The sequence below is a fragment of the Ochotona princeps genome, chromosome 5, assembly GCF_030435755.1.
Source record: "Ochotona princeps isolate mOchPri1 chromosome 5, mOchPri1.hap1, whole genome shotgun sequence".
NCBI classification, from domain to species: Eukaryota; Metazoa; Chordata; class Mammalia; order Lagomorpha; family Ochotonidae; genus Ochotona; species Ochotona princeps.
In genome coordinates this window covers 34,633,206-34,657,704 of record NC_080836.1, presented here as the reverse complement: position 1 = coordinate 34,657,704, position 24,499 = coordinate 34,633,206, and the positions used below count along the sequence as shown (strand labels likewise).

The 24,499-nt window shown below is 37.6% G+C and overlaps 2 protein-coding genes across 2 annotated transcripts in view; one reads left to right on the top strand and one right to left on the bottom strand.

Moving 5' to 3' along the window:
- Positions 1-24,499, bottom strand: part of RIF1 (replication timing regulatory factor 1) — a 260,403-nt gene that overhangs the window by 42,399 nt on the left and 193,505 nt on the right. The gene's annotated exons all lie outside the window — the stretch shown is intronic.
- The window catches only part of NEB (nebulin), a 206,325-nt gene that overhangs the window by 58,209 nt on the left and 123,617 nt on the right, over positions 1-24,499 (top strand). Inside the window, exons 39-60 of the mRNA XM_058664477.1 lie at positions 429-533; positions 1,028-1,135; positions 3,079-3,390; positions 3,874-4,080; positions 4,552-4,656; positions 4,815-4,922; positions 5,810-6,121; positions 7,031-7,237; positions 8,233-8,337; positions 9,559-9,666; positions 11,085-11,396; positions 11,531-11,737; positions 12,155-12,259; positions 13,505-13,612; positions 14,926-15,237; positions 15,437-15,640; positions 20,094-20,198; positions 21,672-21,779; positions 22,114-22,425; positions 22,868-23,071; positions 23,352-23,456; positions 23,538-23,645. Of these exons, the coding sequence (XP_058520460.1) occupies positions 429-533; positions 1,028-1,135; positions 3,079-3,390; positions 3,874-4,080; positions 4,552-4,656; positions 4,815-4,922; positions 5,810-6,121; positions 7,031-7,237; positions 8,233-8,337; positions 9,559-9,666; positions 11,085-11,396; positions 11,531-11,737; positions 12,155-12,259; positions 13,505-13,612; positions 14,926-15,237; positions 15,437-15,640; positions 20,094-20,198; positions 21,672-21,779; positions 22,114-22,425; positions 22,868-23,071; positions 23,352-23,456; positions 23,538-23,645 (3,867 nt within the window). The remainder of the gene's footprint in view (positions 1-428; positions 534-1,027; positions 1,136-3,078; positions 3,391-3,873; positions 4,081-4,551; positions 4,657-4,814; positions 4,923-5,809; positions 6,122-7,030; positions 7,238-8,232; positions 8,338-9,558; positions 9,667-11,084; positions 11,397-11,530; positions 11,738-12,154; positions 12,260-13,504; positions 13,613-14,925; positions 15,238-15,436; positions 15,641-20,093; positions 20,199-21,671; positions 21,780-22,113; positions 22,426-22,867; positions 23,072-23,351; positions 23,457-23,537; positions 23,646-24,499) is intronic.

Sequence of the window (24,499 nt, the reverse complement as noted above, 5' to 3'; positions counted from 1 at the left end):
TCCAGGGCCTTGAGGCTGAAAATGGTGAGGCCCCCACCTGGGGGGATTTGAGAACAACCATGCTTTTACTGCTCAAACTTACTTTTCTGCTACAATTACTCTGTTTGCGATACACCGCAAATCTCATCACAAATAGTTGGTACCTTCTGTATTTATTGTCCCTGTCCTTTAACTGAAATGTAAGCTCCAAGAGGTTGGAATTGTCCTTGTCACCACTTCACTTGCAGCACCTGCCACCCATGCCCAGCCCACAGTGCTGACCAACACATCCTGGGGCAATGAGGATATGGCTGTGTCCACTAGAGCTGCTTCTGAGTGGTCCTGGAGAAAGGAAACACTAGTGATAACCTTTGTTGTATAGAGCCATGTGCTTGATGAAGCTCGCATTAAGCCAGTGAATGACCCTCATGTGCTGTCTCTTTTCTTAGTTGAACTACAAGGTGGAGGGGGAGAAAGTGAAACACAAGTACACTCTGGATCCTGATGTGCCTCAGTTCATTCAGGCTAAGGTCAATGCCCTCAACATGAGTGATGTGAGTATTCGACCAGTGCCAGCCTGACACTGTATGCATAGCCCTGTCCTTTTGATTTCTGGTTAACTGTTGCATGGAATATTTAAGAGGACCAAACTGAGTGTGGCCACTGTGAAGTCTTCACTCTAGACCCTAATAACAGTTCATAAAGAGTGCAGAGGTCAACAGACTTTAACTAATAGTGGGCTCTTTTAGTGGGTGGTAAAATCAGTCTGAGAGGCTGTGTAGTGTTTTGTGAAAACAACGCTTTACCTTTCTATTGCTTTTTGCCAACATATATATTTATCAGTTGAGATTATACTGTTCATACAATTTTCTTATTTCCATTTTAAATAATTTGATACCAAGGAGACAATTCAATAGTCCGAATTCTGTGAATTGCTTGAGAATAAAGGGATATATTAGGTCATGCTCTATGAGAAACATTTTTGGTGTAGTTTTTCATTTCTTATTTAATGATGTCAAATAATAAAATAGTGGTTGCTTTTTTGAAGGCTCACTATAAAGCAGACTGGAAGAAAACCCTTGCTAAGGGCTATGACTTGAGACCCGATGCCATTCCCATCGTTGCTGCGAAGAGTTCCAGGAATATTGCTAGTGATGTAAGTCTAATGTGAAAGCAGTAAGCTCCATCTGTGCATATATTTAAAAAAATCTGTATATGGTCTATGAGACCGTATGAGCTACATAAGGGAACAAAAAATATATAATAGAAGCTTCCTAATTACCAAAGTGCTAATGAGGTTTTCAATGTGACTTCACTTAAGAACTTTTAAAACTTACTACAGTATTAAAAAAATCAAAAAATAATATGTGAAATTCTCAGTATAACTGTTTTGAATTTGAAAACTTTGGATTTTATTAGGAAAAGGATATTGGCATATTAAATATCACTAAATCAAGAAGTCTCCAAGTATTTAAAAATAGTTTTAATCTTAGGAATCCCACAAAGAAAAACTCTGAATTATGGAAAACCAGGGAGAATTATAGATTAAAGATGACTTCTTTAATGGTTGACTTATTTGGAAGTCAGAAAAAGAGATGGAAAGATTATCTTCGTTCCTTCCCAAATGGCTGCAATCCCTGGGCCTTGGTGAAGCTGAAGTCAAGATACAGGTCTCTTCTGTGGGTGGTAGAAGTCCAAGAAATTGGGCTAGCACCTTCTACTGCCTTCCCAGGCACATTCAAGGGAAGAGCTGAGGCCTGAGCCAGTACGCTAACAGCGGATGCTGTAAAACAGGGTTACAGCTTAACTTGTTACAGCATTAACACCGGCCCTAAGAAGAGCGCTTCTTAAAAGACAGATTTATTTATTTATTTTTAAGACCTATTTATTAAGTGAGTATATGGAATTGTAAAAAGTTAAAAAAAGGAAGGAGGTGAGTTTGGGGGAACACAGGCAGGAGGGAGGGTAGAATGGAAGTATCACACTCAAATATGAAATTTGTTCATGTTATGTAAAATTTTTTAAATTTACATTTATTTGAAAGCTAAGTGTCACAGAAAGAGGATGATACAGGAAGAGTTCCATCTGTTGGCTCACTCTCCAAATGGCCACGATGGCCAAGACTGAACCATCTGGATTTTCATGTGGGTATTAGGGGTCTAAGCATTTGGGCATCATCTGTTACCTTCCCAGGTGCATTAGCAGGAAGCTTGATCAGAAGTGGAGCAGTCAGATCTCAAACTGATAGTCTAACATGGGATGCTAGTGTTAGAAAGAGTAGCTTAATCCTTTTGTGCTACAACACACTGGCCCGTAAACAATACGATTTCAGTAGGCTGGCATTGTGGCGTAGGACGTATCATTGCCTTTAACACTGACATCGCATATGGGCATGATTTGAGACCTGGCTGTTCCACTTCCAATCCAATCCCTGTTAATGCACCTGGGAAAGCAGTTGAAGATGGACCAAGTACTTGGGCCTCTGCACCCACATGAGAGACTGCGATGAAACACCCAGCCCAGTCCTGGCTGTTGTTGTCATCTGCAGAGAAAACCAATAAATGAAAAATGTGTCTGCCTCTGCATCTAGCCTGCCCACACAAATGTATAAATCTTAAAAAAAAAAGAGTAATGCTTTCATAATTAATCACATTTTTATAAATTAAGTCATATTTTGTATATGAATCTACATAGGAAATAACTTGATACATTCATTTAAAATCCAATGCATCAGTTTTATTATGTTGGAAAGTTGCTCCTGATTATGTAAAGTTTTAAAATGCAATATAAACTAAAAATAGAAAAAGTAATTAAAACAGATATTCAATAAATAAGCTTTTTAGTAACTTTTGAATATACTCAAAAAATCTACTTCTGAATAATATGAGCCACAAATTATACCATTCTTACTTATCTTCATAGCAATGCCAAAACCATTCGTTAGAAATATTTGGTAGTGGTTTATTTTTTTAAATCTTAAAAATAGAAGTGTTGCTTAGATTCAGACTGAATGCTTTGACTTTGCTTATTCTGTGATACTCATTTAGTCTCTGCAAGCCTCTTCCCTGAAAAGTCTCCCTACCTTTCTCTTTTCAACAGTGCAAATATAAAGAGGCCTATGAGAAAGCCAAAGGCAAGCAAATTGGATTTCTTAGTCTTCAGGATGATCCTAAACTGGTTCACTACATGAATGTGGCCAAGATACAGTCAGATCGTGAGTACAAAAAGGGATATGAAGCCAGCAAGACCAGGTACCACACACCTTTGGATATGTTCAGTGTGACGGCGGCCAAGAAGTCTCAGGAGGTTGCTACCAACGCCAATTACAAACAGCCTTTCCACAACTATACTCTCCTGCCGGATGCCATGAATGTGGAGCACTCCAGGAATGCCATGCAGATCCAGAGTGATGTAGGTCCCTGCCAGTGGCTGGCAGCATAGTTGGGGAGCCCTTTCTTGTGGGTGGTAGGGAAGAACAAGATCCAGGTGCTCCATCCTATGTCTGGCTGAACTCGCTGCTATTATGAATCTCCTTCAGAACCTGGAATTCTAGCATTTTGCTATTTCAATGAGATGCAGCCTTGCTAATGCTTTTGCAGCTACATGTAAAACTTTGAATATTAGGCCACCATAAGAAATATCTATGAAAAGTGAAGATGCTAAAATAAGTGATATATAACTTTCTGCCTAAAATTCTATTACCTCTTATTCTTCAGGCAAGTTAAATTTGTAAAGAATTTTTTGGGTCAGGATTTTCTCTTAAAAATAATGATCAATGTAATTTTTTGCTGATCCTTTATACCTCTAAAAGATGGCAGAAGGTGGACAGATAGGAAGTAGACAGGTATCAGGCTCTTGATGATAAATTAAAATGTCCCTCTTTTTGTTGTAAAGAATCTGTATAAATCTGACTTCACCAACTGGATGAAAGGGATCGGCTGGGTCCCCATCCAGTCCCTGGAAGTGGAGAAGGCAAAGAAAGCAAGCGAGATCCTTAGTGAGAAGAAGTATCGCCAGCATCCTGAGAAACTCAAGTTCACCTATGCCATGGACACCATGGAACAGGCACTGAACAAAAGTAACAAACTCAACATGAACAAGGTGAGCATTTGTCTGTTGGCCTCAGCAGTGCATTTCCATAGTCCTCTGGCGCAGGATCCTGGGATGCCTGTAAAAATCTTTCTGATAATTGTGGTGGTGGTGAGGTTTCTCTGTCTAGACTTATCCCCCCAACCTTTGTCTCCTTTGTCTCCCCTTGATGCCACTCACTCTGTTTCTCATTTGCTGTCATTTGTTCCTTAGGCTGTTCCTTAGGTTAGGGATCCAACAGAACTGCAAAACTTTACCTAGTTGAGAGGCTGGGGCACGAAGTCCTCTGTTGCTTGGGTGGTTGAGTGTTTCCTTACTGGATGATTTTTGTTGTTGCTATTGTATGCTCAGGTCCCTCAGTCCTCTCTGCTTGCCTTTGATCCAGTTTGTACTCTCAGATTTGGCCATGTTTTCCATGGTGATGCATAGATCTTCCTCTGCAGGCTTCTGCTGTAAGCTGATGTACTCACCTTCTTGTTGCAGAGGCTCTACACTGAGAAATGGGATAAAGACAAGACCACCATTCATGTCATGCCTGATACTCCAGATATCCTGCTCTCCAAAGTAAACCAAATCACCATGAGTGATGTAAGTATAGATTAACAATGACAAAGGCTGGGGGAGAAGCTGGAAGAGAACTACTACTCCAACAATATCCATCTTCTCCATGGTAACCACTTCGAAATTGGGATCTCCATTTTAACCCAGATAACAACAATTGGTTGTGTTTCTATTTCATTACTTAGAAACTGTACAAAGCAGGCTGGGAAGAGGAAAAGAAGAAGGGATATGACCTGAGACCTGATGCCATCTCTATAAAGGCTGCCAGAGCTTCTAGAGACATTGCCAGTGATGTAAGTGCTTTCCCGGAGCCTTCTTCATGCCGAGGAAATAGGAACAAATGAGCCAAGTTTGTGTGTTCCAAGGAGCTGCCATCAGCTCCACTTCAGTGGTAACACCATCCCACCTGACATATGAGACATCGCCCTTTTGTTCATTATTTAGCATACACAGTGGTCAAGGTATTCAACTAAGAGATTAACATGTTCATATGCTTTTTCAGAGTGCCTGAGTTTGCATTCCTGATTCCAGTTGCTTGTTAATGCAGATCCTGGAAGATAGTAATGGTGGCTCAAATAATTGCATTCCTACCACCCCCAGGAGAGATCTAGATTGAGTTCCTGACTCCCAGCTTTGGCCCAATCCAATCTTAGCTATTGCAGGCATTTATAGAAGTAAAACACAAATGGGAATTGTCTCTGTCTCTCAAATAAAGGAAAAAATTTAAAGTGACTGAATCTGTTAAAAAGAAGTTGCTTCTAGTGATTTTGAATCATTTATAGCCGTTCTAATCACATGTAAGAATGCAACCTACATATTTTATCCAGGAGACCCAGGGCCAGGCTCCTTCCTGACTTTAAAGGTGCACGTGAGAAATCATGTAGCAGCCTTTTCTGCTTCTTTACTAAATATGGAAAGCTCCTTTCTAAACCATCCCAAGCCAGCTTCTTTGCAGATCTCTTTGATTTGCACTTCTCTTTCTTTCCATGATCTTCAGTCTTGGAAGAAATTTGAAGTACAACAACTGCAGTGGGCCTCTCCTGCATTCTGCTTGTCTGACTTAAGAGCTGTTTAAAAATCATTCACCTACATCTGCAGCAAACCAAGGGCAACTAGGGGAAGGTACTGTCTTCTCCTTTCCTCACTGTTTTCATCATGATGCTCTCTCTTCTGTCTGCAGTACAAATACAAGCAAGCATATGAACAAGCCAAAGGGAAACATATTGGCTTCCGGAGTCTGGAAGACGATCCCAAGTTGGTGCACTTCATGCAGGTGGCCAAGATGCAATCAGACCGGGAGTACAAAAAGGCCTATGAGAAATCCAAGACATCCTTCCATACCCCCGTGGACATGCTCAGTGTGGTAGCAGCCAAGAAGTCCCAGGAGGTGGCCACCAATGCCAACTACAGGAATGTGATCCATACCTACAACATGCTTCCTGATGCCATGGGCTTTGAGTTGGCCAAAAACATGATGCAGATTCAGAGTGATGTATGTGAAGGTCACATGATTGACAGAGCTTTTACTATGGATAATAAGAAAATTGTGATATGTAGTGCCATTTTGAAAATCTTGAAATTCAGGTGCAGTTTTCTATTGAGGTGTTTTATTTGTTAGTATAGATTTAAATGATTGAACTAAAAAGAACTTTGATTTCAGAAGGAATTATTTGAAGGAAATATGTCTAGCCGAGTATCAAAGGGATAAAAGGCTCCAGGGAGAGGAATGAAAAATGATCACATAATGTGATAGCTCTAGTCCTTCACTCCCAACCACCTTTCATTCCTCCACTTTGAACTTTGCAATCCCCTGTTAGCCAGTAATTCAGTGAAATAATTTGGTGACCAAAGGAATTTAAGTTGCAAACCACACTATAGTCTTCTTGTGTAGGTGAAAGCCCAGTTGTTAACTGCAAAGGAGAATGTAAGTGCCCAAATGGAAACATCCATGATGCAGTTAACCAAGGCAATGATAAAATTGAGGGGAAGAAAGTGAAATTTGCACAAAGTACCAGTGAGGTTTCTGACATGCCAGAGCAAATTTTAACACTAGTGACTGAGCAAAGACTTATAGTGGAAGGTGGAAAAAGATAAATGGATTTCCGTAAGTCACCTACTAACAAAGGAACTTGAAAATTTTGGTAAGAATTTTATTATTTAGGAAATAACAGTCACAGGACAGCTGAATCTATTTCTTAGCACTTGTTATTTATGAAGATCAAGAAGATGAAATCACAAAGTGTTTTATTTTTAGTTTCTCATGCAAGGAAATGTTGAAAAGATAAATTGGGAATAAAAGTGATTGAAGTTTAAAGTGGGGGCTCAGGAATACTAAACACACACTTGTGACTTGGGCGAAGATGAGATTTCTCTTTATCATCAAAATTTTCCTGTTTTGTAGAATCAGTACAAAGCTGACTATGCTGACTTCATGAAGGGCATTGGCTGGCTTCCTCTGGGCTCCTTGGAAGCTGAGAAAAACAAGAAAGCCATGGAGATCATCAGCGAAAAGAAGTACCGCCAGCATCCAGACACTTTGAAGTATTCTACACTGATGGATTCAATGAACATGGTTTTGGCCCAGAATAATGCCAAAATTATGAATGAAGTAAGTATGTCATCAGTGTAGTATTTCGTGCATCTGAAAGAGTCCAGATATGTTTTACATTGAGCTTCCAGGTTTTTCTAACACAGTTATGGGAAAACATAGTGAGGTCTACTTTACCTGGAAGCAGTAAAGCACTGTTGTAGGTTAGAGTCCTAAAAAGGAGACGCTGAGAGGAATTTGGGGTCCAGGCCATTTCTAGGGACCAGTGCCTGTGGGAAAGAGGAGTGGGCAGAGGGAGAAGTTCAACTCTAATGTAGGCCCAACAAAGCCTTACACAAGTTTGTGGAGGGTTCTTGGATCTCACCTGTTGAGGGTGTCCTGTATTGGACTTCAGTAGCCAAGCCTTTGGACCTCCACTTTGACATGTTTTTGGATGTGCCCAACTGGAAAGGATATGCTCCTGAGTGAGACAGACTGCTTCCAGTTAAATTTCAGGATTTGCTATGAAGAACTGAGATAGAGTTCTTTCTTAAGTGGTGATATGGGTACAGCATCCCCATGTCCATACAAAAATCGCAGCATGTTGCCGGTAGTGGGAAAAGACTGGGAAGCACAAATTAAATATATATCAATATAGAACTGTTTAAATCCTTCAGGGTATATACCTCCTAATGAAATGTAGCTTTCGAAAATAGGTAAATTACTTTAAAAAGATTCCAACATTATCTAAAGTATTATTAGCTAATAAAGCAAGATGTAGAATATTATGTGTTATTTGGCATTTAGTATCTTTTCCATTTTAAAAGGAATATATGTATGTTTTAAGGTGCATAGAAAACTGAGCAGGTGCTACTCTCCCCAGTTTATAAGATAAGGGGGAGAACATCTTTATTTTTGCTCATAACCTCTTTGTATTGTTTGAATGAGCTCCTTTTCTATTAATATTTTCTTCAAAATCTCAGTAATTAGCCAATATATATGTGCGTGTGTATATATATGTACATATGTCTAAGTGAACTCATTTTAAAGTTATGAGCATGACTTTTTTTCTCCAGCACCTCTACAAACAAGCATGGGAGGCTGACAAGACCAAAGTCCACATCATGCCTGATATCCCCCAGATTGTCTTGGCAAAGGCAAATGCCATTAACATGAGTGATGTGAGTATAGTCCTCCTGTTGTCATCTCTTTCCAACTTATCTGAACCAGTAAGAAATACATATATTAATAAGTTCTCTTCATGAAGCTGAATATTTAAAAATTAGTGGCAATCTGCAAATAAGAATTTTCTTTTCCTAATCTGTCTTTGTTAGGAGTTGGAAAGATCTCTTGATGCAGATTGGGTGAAGCAGTTATGAATTTGAAGGTTGATTGGATTTTTTTGTTTTAGGGGTGGGGACTCTGTCAAACCAGGAGATGGGTGGGAAGAGGAGGGCTTAGAAATCAGGAAAACAGAAAAAAGGAAGAAGGGTCCTGGGACTTCATTCTTAGAGAGCCCCTTGACCAAGTTAGGGAGCTTGGCCTAAGGAAAGGGTTGCTTGGAAAAGAAAGAAGAATATTTAGGAGAGTTTGGAGCAAGCTCCAGAACAAGGACTATGCAACACTTGTTAAAAAATGCACTGACGGTTTCTTTAATTTCCTTTCTCATCCTAACATCCATTGATAGGAAATCCTTTAAATCTCCCAGTTGTTTCTTCTCTCCATTGTTTGAATTCCATAGGGGTTTGTATTTTTCCAGGTTTTCTTAAAATTTGTACAATCCTTATAATTATGTAAGCAAATGTTGATTACAAAACAGTGATGTTTTCTTTGGATGAAACAGTGTAACTGTTTTGTAGTCATTTTTGAACTCCTATTTCATAAAATGAATCACATGAGGATCTGCTGAATCTTTGCATCTTTAAAATACATTTGCAACTTAATAGAGATCAGCAATTTTTGATTTTTTTTCCAGTGATTTCTTGAAAATGTTTGAGTTTGTGATTTTTCTTCTTTACACACAGTTGTGTTGCTTGTGAGAACATGTAGCTGTTGAATCACCAACACAGCATTCTGCTTGAAGAGTGAATCCATGCCACTGTGTAAATCAGGAAACTCTTTGGGCTGCGTGGGCTGAGCCCAGCTTCCTGTAACTGCAGCCCCTGGGAGGCAGCAGTGATGGTACGGGTGGCTGGATCCTGCCATCCACATGTGAGACTTGTGTTTAGGGAATCCAAGCTCCTGCCATCAACACTAGTGGACATGCAGGGAACGAAACAGTAGATAGGCGTTTCTTTCTCTCTCCCTCTTCTCTCCTTCTCAAATAATTTTTTTAAAAACTATAAAATAAACCCAGGCTTTCCTATTTAGAAGAAAACGATTTCCTTTGCTTCTGTTTACAGAAACTCTACAAACTTTCTTTGGAAGAGTCTAAGAAGAAAGGCTATGATCTCCGAACTGATGCAATTCCCATCAAAGCTGCCAAGGCTTCACGAGACATTGCAAGTGATGTAAGTCTAAAGGGAAGGATCAGCTCCTGGGGTCTCTATGCAGCCAAAATAATGAGGGCTGGAAACAGTACCAGATAAACCATGGAGAAAAAACATGTCTGCAAACAGTAGCATCACCCTGTATTGTGAATGTTGAAAACCTTATTGGTGTGTTTCCTTTGATAATTCTGAAAAGAGAAAATGACTGTAGAATACCCACTTTATGATCTTAATAAATATCAGCTCACAAACTTAGATCAGGTGACTGTACTTTGAGCTCTGTCGCCAAGGCTATGGCTAGCAGAATTCTGAAGCCATTCATCAAGCTTTTCTTAGGAAAAGTTTGTGTTCTTTCCTTCTGCCTCTTATAGTCAGAGTTCCTAGCTGGCTCTCCAATGTAGTGGGTTACTGCAAGGCTTCATGACTGCTGACTGGTAAAAAAAAAAAATCAGAATCAAATTTTGCAAAGCATTTGTTAAACCGCTGGTAGCCTGACATCAGCCACTGTGGAAGTATTCATACTACAGAAATTATCCAAAACTATGAATAAGGGCTTCCCCTCTCCCTACAGCTGCTGTAGCAGCACAGCACTGCTATAATACATTACATGTGTGAAACACAGTCCTGCGGTTTAGTTGTTTCTACACGAAATCCATTCACAGGAAGCACTGAATGACCTGAGTGTAATGGGAAGAACACACTTTGCAACACTCTCTCTTTGACCACCCCGATTAAACTTTCTCCTTTTTTGTCTCTGGTTTTCATTTCCCTACCTACCTATTCCATCCCACACCTTCTGTTATCCTTCTTGTATACTGTAGTAATTCTACTCTCCTAGCTCCTATCCCCTAACTTATGCATTCCCACAAGGGAATAAGCAGAATACAAAATCTTTCTACATTCTCAGAATCTTTTCATATAGAAATTAAAGTGGTCAATAGTGAACATTTTCTTATTAGATCACTAGAAAGTCTTAAAAGAAAAAGAGCTCTGTAAGTATATAATGACTCTAAAATTACAATGAGTGTCCTAACTGAAATCATTCTGATCAATGAATGGTTGGCTGATTATGGATTTATCAAGGCAGCATTAAACTGATTTGAATATTCTGCTCTTTTCTTTGTTATTGGATCATTGTTTATTAATATATCAACAAGAAAGTGGGTATATAAGTCAGTGTGGTACATCATCATGGGTTCTAATCCTTACGGCTCTAGCAAATCATTCACCTCTCTGAGTCTTGCCTGCATATCTATAAAAATGACTTTGCTGTCTTCATCACAAAATAGTTTCCAAAAGTGAGTGGCATAGATAAATGTGAAAGAAGTTTTATGAAGGAATGTGGAGTTCTAAATCATTTTTATGAAATATAGAGTATTGACGCTAGAATCACTTTCAGTCCAAATAATTGCTCTTCATCCCTATTTATATTCTCACAGTATAAATACAAGTACAATTATGAAAAGCAGAAAGGAAAAATGGTTGGCTTCCGCAGTCTTGAAGATGATCCAAAATTAGTCCATTCCATGCAAGTGGCTAAGATGCAATCTGATCGAGAGTACAGGAAAAACTATGAGACGACAAAGACCAGCTACCACACCCCTGCAGACATGCTCAGTGTCACGGCTGCCAAGGATGCCCAAGCCAATATCACCAATACTAACTACAAGCACCTGATTCACAAGTACATCCTCCTCCCGGATGCAATGAACATCGAGCTGAGCAGGAATATGAATCACATTCAGAGTGATGTAAGGCTATTTTCTGTCTGGGTGATGGGTGGATTTTTTTGTTGTTGTTAGAGAAGGAAGATTACAGCATCATATGCCATAATTTTGTGTAGAAATTGACAAGGCGATGTGGAATTTTATTCTTTCCTTTACAGAATGAATACAAACAGGACTACAATGAATGGTACAAAGGACTTGGCTGGAGTCCAGCTGGTTCCCTAGAAGTGGAGAAGGCCAAGAAAGCAACTGAATATGCTAGTGATCAAAAATACCGCCAGCACCCGAGCAACTTCCAGTTTAAGAAGTTGAATGATTCCATGGACATGGTGCTTGCCAAGCAAAATGCACAGACTATGAACAAGGTAGAGAGAACAGTAGCTGTTCTATACAGTTGCCACATGAGGGAAAGCTAGCAGATGATAGCTTTGATTGTTCCAGGTCCACGACTCCTGGACAGTGGCAGACAGTTTCAGAACTTTCCCCTACTCTGTTTTATTGTTTTTATTTTATATATACATATATGTATGTATATATCTCTGTGTGTGTGTATATATATGTATATGTATATATATTTGGTACTTTCAGTCTGTTCCAGAAGATTTTAAATATTTAAAAGATTGTCTTGTAAAATCTGAATTTATTTTTACTGCCTTTTCTGAGTCATCTGGTACTTTTGGCACTCAGCTACTTCAAATTGAAAGCGTGCAAGTATTCTCACTATCTTTTCTTTGTCATGAACAGTAACTAAAAGTTCTCATCTCTTTTCTTCTACTTCCTAGCATTTATACACTGTTGACTGGAATAAAGATAAGACCAAGATTCATGTGATGCCTGATACACCAGATATATTACAAGCTAAACAGAATCAAACACTGTATAGTCAGGTAAAATTATATAAAACCTACCTTTGCTTTGTCTCAAAATTTATTGAGCTTCTGACTTTGGACCAGAAATGGTCTCCCCAAGAAACTGTTCAACCCATCTGGACAATAAGTAGCTGGACTCCATGCTTAATATATGTTTGCAAGGAAAGAATCTTGATTGAATTTGAACTGTAATGCTGCATCAAGGTGGAGGAATCCACCAGGGGGGGGGGGGAAGGGGAGGGGGATTCCCAAAGCCTATGAAATTGTCACATAATGCTAAATATTAATTAAAAATAATAAAAAAATTTATTGAGCTTATACAATGGTGTAATAGTAATTAAATCATATAAAGCTGAAACGATAGAGGGGAATGACTAAGACCAGTCAACTTAGAGATGTTGCAAAATGCATGGGTCAAGAGCAAGGGGCTCTGTTCCTCTATATGCTCCGTCGAGCTGGATACTGTCTCTGTTTATGTACAAGTGTATTGTACTTGGCACAAGTTACTAGTCAATAATTGTTGAAGGAAAAAAAAGGCACATAAACCTTATGAATTTTGACTTTGAAGTTTAGTTATATGCTATTTGGAATATCATTTATCTCAGTTTCTTCATCCTTAGAAATATCTATGACATTGCCTGTGACACTGATGACTAAGAGAACCAAATGAAAAATTTTCTATAAAGGTCTCAGCACAATGCCTGGTGCATAGAAAGTGCTGAAAGACTATTAGCTGTTTTTATTATTGCCCAGTTTTAAAACACATACACCCATTTGATGAGTTCAGCTCTAAGGGTTTAGCTTGTCTATTGCAACTTGAAAAATGGTGTATCATCATTTACAACTTGTTGTATGGATGGTTAAAAATTTCAAACTTGATCTTCTTCCATTTTCTTAATTACTGTATTTAAAGTAGTAAGCCCAGACTATGTAAGAAAAGGGAGAGGTAGCTGATAAATGTAATATGACCATATGTATTTCTGGGCAAAAGAGTTTGTTCTCAAACAGATGTCCAGTGTGTCAGAACAAAAGAAAAGAAAAACTGAAGCTGGAACACATGATGCTACTAAGTCACTTGATGCTAGAAGGCTTTTTGTTTTCTATTGAAAATCTTCCTTTTTTAAAATTTGTTTTTCCCATATCCTTAAAGATATAGCAGTTAATATCAGAATCTGATATCTACCTTATTTGCTGTTTTGCTTGTAATATGTTGAGATTTTGAATATTGACAAGAATGATGGAAAGAATTTCTTTGATTCTTAGAAACTCTATAAACTTGGATGGGAAGAGGCTTTGAAGAAAGGCTATGATCTGCCAGTTGATGCAATTTCCGTCCAGCTTGCCAAAGCTTCCAGAGACATTGCTAGTGATGTAAGTTTTGGTCTGGCTTCTGTAAGAATGCAATTTTTATTTGAATCAAATAACTTAATATTGTTCGCTATCACAGATTACCTTTTAGAATATACATCCTACCTTTCCTCTTCTCCTTCCCTCTTTGCTGACCCAAATTTACTCTTTTTCTGATTGTTCAAATGTCAGAAAGAGTCTTCCTGGATACAGGTTGGGCTCAAGAATCTTAAGCTCCATTATACTAATATGCTTCATTCTTAAATTAATACAGTTCATTTTGACCCACATTGGTAGTATGTTAATATCTTGTGCAATTTGCTTTCTGAATTAAAGTAGTTAGCTGCTTTTAATTGTGTGAACATAGAAAGATCTTAACAGGATAGATTTGGTTAGGAGTCTTGCAAAAGTTCATGGAAATTGCATATTATGAAAAACCACATACACTTTGAATTTTTCACCAAAGTAAATGTATTTTTTAATTCTGTTTTTTTTTTCCCCATAAGCCTAATGAGGATTCCTCACTTTATATAACCATTTGGAAAACTAAAAATTCTGCTGTTCATCTACAATATTTGCCTGTTCATCAAATTATGTCTGTAATGTTTCATTTGGCTTATTTTTTCCCATAAAAATCATTCTCACAAGGAAGTTGAAATAAATATATTGAATAGTATCCTAAAGTCAGCATACACAATAAATATAGCACATGTACACATACATTTACCCCTAGTAAGAATTAATTTCTCATCAAAATCTCTCAAGACTAAACTTCCTTTGCAAGAGTATTTGAATGAGACTAACTTGTTTAAGAAACTAAATATTTCTCTTTCATATTTTTTTATTTTTTGTGGTATGTTTTTGTAGGTACAGGGATTCTCCCATCTAACCCCATTTCCCCTCTCCATATTCTCACCCCACTCTTCATTTCCCCTCATATTAAAACAGTATAGTCTTTCAGCAACGTTTTGCTATTTAAGTGTATCATAGCATTGTATGTATAGGCAATAGTAGAAAGTTGACAATCCTATTGTCAAGGTGTATTTAACAGTTTCATTGGAAGTCCTCCTCTTATTTGGGAGTAGAGATGCATACTGCAATGTATCTTCACTTTCTAATATGCTAGTCTCCAATATATGGTTTATCCATAAGAACATATGTATATACATCTTTACCAACATAGTTATTTGTATTTATTTATTTTTGCATTTATTATTAAATAAGCATTGCCAACACTGTTCTATCATTTCAGTCTTGCAAAAAAAAACATAAATAGAAAAATAAGCTTAATTTTATCTTTTCCATGTTAACAAAAGAACTTTTTCCTCTGACTTCAGTTTAAATATAAACAAGGCTATCGCAAGCAGCTTGGCCACCATGTTGGATTCCGGAGTTTGCAGGATGACCCAAAACTTGTGTTGTCCATGAATGTAGCCAAAATGCAGAGTGAAAGAGAATACAAGAAAGACTTTGAAAAATGGAAAACCAAGTACACAAGCCCTGTGGACATGCTGGGGGTGGTACTGGCCAAGAAGTGCCAGGCCTTGGTCAGTGATGCCGACTATAGGAACTACCTGCATCAGTGGACGTGCCTGCCCGACCAGAATGATGTTATTCATGCTAAAAAAGCATATGAATTACAAAGTGAGGTCAGTTCTGTTCAACTACATAGTGTTATATTACTTCAATGTTTCCTATGAGCTGACATTTAGTCACAGAGAGGTGGAAATTAGAAATAGAAATGACTATTGAAAATTTAAGGTACATCTTTTTGAAATACAGGGAAGCATTTGAGTCAAAAGTACAGGTTGCAATGGGATTTTGATGTCTGTCTGTGTCCTTTCACAGAATGTGTATAAGTCTGACCTTGAGTGGCTGAAAGGCATAGGATGGAGTCCCTTAGGTTCTTTGGAAGCAGAAAAGAACAAGAGGGCTTCAGAAATTATCAGTGAGAAGAAATATCGGCAGCCTCCAGACAGAAACAAGTTCACCAGCATTCCTGATGCCATGGAGATAGTCCTCGCGAAGACAAATGCCAAGAACAGGAGTGATGTGAGTAACTCTTTAGAAAAGCTAAAAAAGGAAATTGTAGTGCTTGCTACCTGAGGGTGTCTCAATAGCTTTGGCTTAGTGAAAGAATAGAATGCCCAAGCAGTGTGTCAATACAGCATAATATTTTGAGTTTCTCCATTTGAATGATCAACTACCCTATACTGATTGATATATAAAAATGGGTTAATGTGCATCTTAGTTATTTAGCCAGAAGGTAATGAGAAAATTGTTACTATTTTTGTTGTGATAGTGTGTGTTAGGGGGAGAAATCATGAATACTTTATAGAGATTTGTAGTGGAAAAGTGAGAGAGTGTATTTCCTACTGAATGATGATAATGAATTTATTGGAATAAAGATAAAATGCTAATACTGTGTCACGATAAAGAATTATATAGACTATCTTCAACTTCAGTTCTTTAGCATTGACACTAATGTTTGGTGTAAAATAGGTACTTGCTACATATTTGTTGAATAAAATAAAGATGGTAATGTGGAGTGATTGTGCAGAGAATAGAAGAATGACTAATCACTGTTTCTTGAATACTAAAGAATAATTATATGCACTGAGATTCTGCTAAAAATAATTAATGAGTGTGTATAATAATTACCATGAGGTTCTCTGGAAGACCTAAATATGTATGAAATTCCTTGGAGGACCTAAATATGTCATATGCTACACATTCTACATACTTCATGTGTTAAAGAGTTATAAATATGATAAATAAGCCCATAATCAACATGTACTAAGCAATGCTGCATTGAATCTTATTTTCCTAACCAGTCCTTTACATACATTTTACAGTGCTGTTTTCCAAAAGGTACAGCGATTGCTGAGCCGTCAGCTTCATTACGAATATTTATTTTGTTTTGGTTTTGACAAGAAATTTGAACTTGATAGACTGCCTAATAAAGCAACACATTTATCTAAAATATTTCTCCCTTTCTGAAATCTGAGTTTTGTTTTTTCTCCAAGTAGACAAAGACAGACACATAAAGAAAGAGAGAGAGACAGAGAGAGTGATTCTGACCTAGAAAGGTAATGAGAAGAGAGGAAATCAGAAATACAGGTAGAACCTGAGTCAGTTGTATCTTGAGCCTATCTCTATTTTTGAATAGACCAATACATCTAACCTAGCAGAAATAATCTCACCATTTTCTCTGCATTTCCTGAATGAAAGTGGCAAATGACCTAGCTTAGAGGTTCTCACCCAGGGAAAATTCTGCCCCACAGGGGACGTTTGGTTGTCATGACTTGAGGGTGGTATGCTACTGGCATCTAGTGGAGGGAAACCAGGGAAGCTGCACATTACGCAGGCGAGTTTCTCACAACTAAGCATCCTCCAGCATATGACGCCCACAGTGACGAGGCTGAAAACTGTTATCTAATCAGACCTGTGGGTGCAGAACCGAGAAAGTGGAAATTACCCTGCTTTGCTCTGTTTTGTTCCTGAAGGTCTTTTTTGTCTTGTTTTATTAAAAAATTTTCAGATAACTTACACTAGTTCTACATTTTTATGGGGTGGAGTATAATATTTCATTGCAGCTATATGACATAAGCCAATCAAGCCAGGCAACTAGCCTGTCCATTCCATTTCCTTTTCTTCATGTTTGGTGGCTCTTCCAGTTCTGCAGATGCATAATTGTGACTGTCACGCACAGTGCCATGAACACCAGAATTTGTTGATTCTGTCTGATTCTGTTTTGGCACTCACTATCTAACCTCCCTCTAGTTTTCCTTGCTCCACACTTCCTAGCTTCTAATAGTCACTGTAATAAGTTCAAACTATTTTTCAACTATGACATATGAAAGAAGAGAAAAGTTTGTCTTTCTGTTTGTAGCTTATTTCACTTAGCACAGTGATGTTCAGTTCTATCCATTTTGTTGCAAATGTCTTGATTTCACTTTTTGATGGATGACTAATATGTTATGGATATATGTCATTTTTATCTATACATTCATCAATGGCTATCCAAGTTAATCTTGGCTTTTGATAATGGTTTTTGCAATAATCATGCAACTATTTCTTTGATATGTGAATTTAATTTCCTTTGGATATATCCCAAAAGTAGGATAGCTATGTCGTATGACAGATCTTTTTTTTTTTTTTTTTTTAGAAAACTCCATACATTTCCGTAATGGCTATAGTAATTTATATTCCCACCCATAGTGTATGAAAGTTTCTATTTTTTCCACATCTTTGCTGGCATTTGCTCATTGTTGTTTGATAATAGCCATTCTAACTGGAGTTGATTGACTTCTCTGAGTTACATGTACTGTAGCAAGCATGTACAGGAAGAAGAGTGTCAAGCTCTTTTATCTTACATACATCAAAGAGGAATTGACACATGCAGGGAGTCAGTTTGACTTAAAAGCATTTGTGGCTTATTTTATTTCTTTGAAAGGTAAAGTTCAGTATGAGATAGAGGGGGAGAGAAATAAAAGTCTTCGATTGATTGGTTTGCTCCAATAACAGCCATAACATCCAGGGCTGGGCCAGGCTGAAGTCAGAAGACAGGAGCTTCTTTCATGTCTCCCACATGGATTCAGGGGACCAAAGACTTAGGCTATCTTCCACTACTTTCTCAGGCAATTAATAGGGAGCTGGGTTGGAAGTGGAGCCGCTGGGACTTGAACTAGTGCCCATATGGCATGCTGGCATTGTAGGCAGTGACTTAACCTAGTATACCACAATGCTGATCCTTAAATATTGTTTATAATGAAATAATTTCAGTGATCAAAAATAGTCAAAGGGCCCAGCGTGGTAGACTAATGGCTGAAGTCCTCATTGTGCATGAGCTGGGATCCCATGTGGGTGGCCAGTTTGTGTCACAGATGCTCCACTTTCCTTCTGGCTCCCTATTTGTGACTTGGGAAGGTGGTAGAAGACGGCTCAAAGCCTTGGCATTCTGCACCCATGCAGGAGACCCGGAAGAAACTCCTGGCTCCTGGCTTCAGATCGGCTCAGCTCCAGCTGTTGCAGCCGCTTGTGGAGTGAACCAGCAGATGGAAAATCTTTCTGTCTCTCCTTCTCTCTGAAGATGTGAATTTCCAGTGAAAATAAATATATCTTTTAAAAAAGTTAAACAGTATGAATAACTTACATATGTAGGTATGCATATGTAATTCTCTCTAAATCTCTTGTTTACACAGGGATTTCAGAAAGTGGAAAATGGATTTAAAATTTAAGTTTATTATGCTGCAATAAATGATTGAAATCCACTACAGCTTTCATAATGTACATTTTCACTTTTTGAACACTGATTCTGAGAAATTTCTGAGAAAATGAGTTGCTTCATTATGCCATCATACTCCTAAGCACTTTAATGTGTATTTCCCAAAAGAAAAATATTATCTTATAAAGACACAATGGAATGACCAACATCATGGAATTAATGTTGACACGATAGTCATCTATAAAACCTAATTTTTACTATCAGTGTCCTTTATGGAAAAAAAACCAGGGGTCTGATCCAGGATCCAAACCTGGATTGACATGTCAGATATTGAGTCAGCTTTACTGTGGTGGTGGTTCTCACTCTTCATTGGTCTTCCAAGTCCTTAATGTTTGTGAAAAGTACGGGCTAATGCTATGTGCACTCTCCCTCAGTTTGGGTGTTCTGCTGTGTCCTGAAGGTTACATTCAGATTGTCTTTTCAACAGATCATCATCTATTGTTCCCTCATTAGTACATCCTATCAGGGGTTCACAGTGCATTTTGTCTGATTAGTGAAAATTTTGATGTTGATTATTTGGTTAAATAGTGTTGCCATGGTATTGCCACAGTCAAGTTGTCATACTCTCCTTTGTGATGGATAAAAAATCTTGTAGGAAGGTTTTCTGTGCAAATATTCTATTCTGTTTTCCATTAGATTTTCACCTTTAGTTGTGGTAACTTTGATTTTTTTTTTTGTTTGCTTGAGCCCTCTCTTGTTGCAGAGAGGTGAAAAGATGATTCTGAGATGTTGAAGAGATTTTGATAAATTCTCAAACATATTCTTATGAAAATCCTAATGTTTGAAATAGTTATAACTATAAACGATAAGAAACATAGGAAATTAGACTCCCAGATTTCCAGGCATACTTTCAATGAGTCGTCTTTTGAGAGCTTGAGAGCAGTCTCCTAAGTAAACACGAAAGGGAGTCTGACAGTCCAAAAGATAATCATCTTCTCCATTTGAAAATATTGACAAAGGCACTCATAAACTTTGAGTTTTGTTTTCTTATAGGCAGAATGATCTATAACTTTTAAAAAGTTATCCAAAACCTGTTTCTTGAAAGGCAGTTATGTCCCAGATAAGTCAACAAGCAATACTTGTATTTTTTGCTGTTGTCTGTTTATGCTACCAGTTGTAATGTTTAATGCAGGTGAAATCAGTCATCCTGTTTGAAGTTAACTATGTCGCTGATTCATCTAGCAACACCCCCATCAAAGTTCCTATTTCTCATTTTAGAGACTTTATAGAGAAGCTTGGGACAAGGACAAGACTCAAATTCATATCATGCCAGACACACCTGACATTATCCTGGCGAAAGCAAACTTGATCAATACAAGTGATGTAAGTGACATTCTGCATGTGGCTTTAGAAAATTCGTTTTTGTTGCTTTTAGGTCAGTGAAGTCATTTGGAAGTTCTTTGAAGTCCTTGGATTATTTTAAGTAATAAATTCCATGTGATTTTGATGCTTCATGTGGTGCCTTTTAGACTAAAATGAGAATGTTGGTGCACTTCACCTCAGGCAGGGCTGGGGTTCATTATTTCACCTGCCGTCACAACATGAAGGAATACCCCAATGTTAGCAGGAACACCTTGTGGACAGAGAATATTTTTGCTGAATCTGCAATATTTTGTACCTGACAGTAGTAGATACCAGTGAAATTTTGAATAAATGAGTGTGCAAAATCAGACAGCAAATTTTGTTTTTATTTTCCTCATCATGGTAACATAATCTCCTAAAATGTATAGATATTTTAAAAAATCTCTAAAGCAAGTTTTAAATAGAACAACCTTAACATCTGAGAATGTATTATAGAGTATTGCTGTAAAGTACTAAAACATAAGCCCAAGATTAATAGGCATTTTAAACCATCTGATTTCTGCATAAAAGTATATTTAAATTATGTTCCCACTTGGGATGGGAAGTGCGGTACATGAATTAAGTCAGTGCTTGTGACGCCTGCATCCCATATGAGAGGATGAATCCTGGATCCTCTGTTTCTAATGCAGCTGCTTGGTACTATCCCTGGGAAGCAGAAGATGATTCAAGTGCATGCATCCCTGCTACCCACATGAAGACATGAATGTGTTCTAAGATTCTGGCTTTGGCCTGACCCAGCCCCAGCTTTAGTGGTTGTTTTGGGAGTGTAGGAGAATGGAAGATCTCTTGTGGTCTTACTGACTCTGTGTCTCTTTGCCATTCAATAAATAATCTTAAAAAAAACAGTGAAACATTGGCTTTAAAGCAGTTAAAATGTATTCCCAATTATTTAATTGTTATAAATGTGATGGAATAAATGCATGCAAGCTTTCTTAGTATTTGAACTTCCTTCAAAAGTCTTTTTAAAATTGTAAGGGACTCTTTAATTTCCCTGGAAAACATGGATCCTACTTCACGTAAGATGTTATTTTACAAGGTATTAGCTCCATGTAACAGAAAGCCCATGGACATGATTTGTCACCACTAGAGGAGTTAAATTGGAAGATAATGATTTTTTTTTTCTATAAGAACTTCTTAGGAAACAACCTTAGTTGCAAAACACCCAAATGACATTTAATTTATTCCTGTCTCATCCTCATAGGTATTTGAGAAGAGCTGACATTTAATTTTGTAGATCTTGGTAATTGAAGAGCTTTAAAGTTTAAAACAGGACTATTAGCAATCAATGAGCATAACTTCCAATTACATTTGAGTAGTCTAGAGTAGATACTATTCTCATGGACTCTTAAAAATTTTAGTGTGTTGGATTCATTATGTTGCAGCTGTTTGTGTAGAGCTGTTTTCCCTAAAGTGATTTTGTTCATCTCTTAACAGAAACTCTACCGAATGGGTTATGAGGAGCTAAAGAAAAAAGGTTATGATCTTCCTGTTGATGCCATTCCAATCAAAGCAGCAAAAGCATCCCGGGAAATTGCCAGTGAAGTAAGTCCTTGTCCCCTGTTGCTGTTGATTTGATAGCAATTTATCCCTGTGAAGAAAGCAGCCTGAATTTCATTTAAAATGGAACAAAACCTTCTAAGGGATAGAAAATTAAAACAGTAAAGAGTGTAAGATGAGGATAAGATCAAGGATACATTTATTATGTATGGGATTTGTACCTGACCTTAGCCTTTAATCTTTCCTATCAAGATATCAAAGTCTACAGCTCTCTCTGGGCTTAGTAAAATATTTAGAGTAATGTGCTTTGCAATTTGCCACAGAGATGGTAGCCTAAGTCGATTTTTAAAAGGAATATCACACTATTTTTCTCCTTTAGTACAAGTACAAAGAAGGCTTTCGCAAGCAGCTGGGCCACCACATTGGAGCTCGGAACATTAAGGATGACCCCAAGATGATGTGGTCCATGCATGTGGCCAAGATCCAGAGTGACAGGGAGTACAAGAAGGACTTTGAGAAGTGGAAGACCAAGTTCAGCAGCCCCGTGGACATGCTGGGGGTAGTGCTGGCCAAGAAGTGCCAGACCTTGGTCAGTGATGCGGACTACAAGAACTACCTGCACCAGTGGACGTGCCTGCCTGATCAGAATGACGTCATCCATGCTCGGCAGGCCTATGATCTCCAGAGTGATGTTAGTCTGAAGTTTGCCTTTGCTCTATAAAAGATAGTGTCTCTTTTCCTAAGTGTACAATTCCCTAATGTGAGAGGAGTTAAGTTTAAGCACCTGAATCCTTCTCTCCTGGATTACTGCCACAAGCTCTGTGCAGTTACCCAAACATCTAGGGGCACCATTATCCACTCAGAAACAGCTGGAAAAAAACCCATTGCTTTGGTGAAAGCCCCTGTTGATGCAGGTGGTTTAAGAATGGAGTTGTTCTTTACAAACTTCTGTATAAAATGTCCTCAATGTATTTCTAGTATGAATATATTGATTATAAAATTCATACCAAAATTTTTAACTTTCCCAAGAATTTAAACATTAAAATATATAAAATCTATGTAATGGGATATAAATGTTTATTTCTTTCACAGCATAAGTTTACAATTCAGTGACATGCTGCTTTTGATTGCAGAATTTGTACAAGTCTGACCTGCAGTGGCTGAGAGGCATTGGCTGGATGCCTAGTGGTTCTCTTGAGGATGAGAAGAACAAAAGAGCAACCCAGATTCTGAGTGACCATGTCTACCGTCAGCACCCTGACAAGTTCAAGTTTTCCAGTCTCATGGACTCCATGCCCATGGTTTTGGCAAAAAACAATGCTATTACGATGAACCATGTAAGTGTTTTGTTTGTTGAAGAGGGTGTTCTTTTTTTTTTTTCATTTATGGAAACACTGAAATCTACTCTAACAACGGAAACTTCACGTTCCATTCTTTCACTCAATAACAGTCATTTTAAAGTAAGTGTTGTGGTTCTTACTGCCACAGTGTTTCTAGACCAAAATTTATCATAAATACAAACTCAGAGAAAGAGTTTATGTTCATTAAGAATTAGACCATTTTCATGTGTCTATTTGTTATCCTCCAGTAATCATCATATTTTTCTATTTGTTTTAGCGCCTCTATACAGAAGCTTGGGATAAAGATAAAACCACTGTTCACATTATGCCAGATACACCTGAAGTTTTACTAGCTAAACAAAACAAAGTGAATTATAGTGAGGTAAGCAATAGGTCTGTGCTTCATGATATTTTCATTAAAATGCACTTTAAAAGTCAAACTTGATTATTGGTCTTCTTTCAGAAATTATATAAAAGTGGCCTGGAAGAAGCCAAGAAGAGAGGCTATGATATGCGTATAGATGCCATTCCTATCAAGACTGCCAAGGCCTCCAGAGACATTGCGAGTGAAGTAAGTGCATCTTGAGAAGTTCTTTGCTTAGCTTTGGCTCAAAGATTACTTTTCACTGCTTATTACTGGAACAAGTAAACTATGAGGTTTAATCTATTGTTAATAGTTTATTTTTTTCACCAATAGTTTACAATAATGATAATAAACTTTTCAATACAAAGCCTAAATTCTAGGTATGGTTGAGTCCATGAGAACTTGGGTGTCAAGACAAGTCCATTTCCTGTGGAATGAAAGCACTGGGTACTTGACTGTAGATCAGAGAACTTTTTTGTTTTTTCACATGAAGTACTTTTATATAATTCAGTTCAATACAACATTCTTATAAAAACCAACCCATTCACCATCAATCAATCAATTTACAAAGGCTGAATGAGTAGGACACACTTTTCAAGGTCAAGCCTTCATGGTGGGTCATATGTTCATCTCTGCATGCAAGGGCTAGCTACAGGTATTGGCTTTTTTTAAAGGATGAATTTGCTCATGCTCCTAGAACCTTTTAATTGTTTGTTACCTTTTCTTTAAAGTCAGAAATATCTTTCATTTCCAAAATACGGATGTAAGCATGAGAACTTAAAAATTATTCAAAATCAAAGAAAGATTAAATGTACTTATACTCAGATAATGAAATACTTATTGCCATTAAAGTCAGGTTTATAATAAATGTTTAATGATGTGAAAATACCTATGTAATATGAAAAATATCAATTGCCAACATATTTTGACTTCTCTAATTTTTATTCCTTCTGTTATAGACACATGCTACAAAAAGTCATCTCTGCATGCTAGAACTAAATTTTTTCTTTGTGTGTATTTCATTTATTTTCCAAATGAGATATATACATTATAGTCCACAT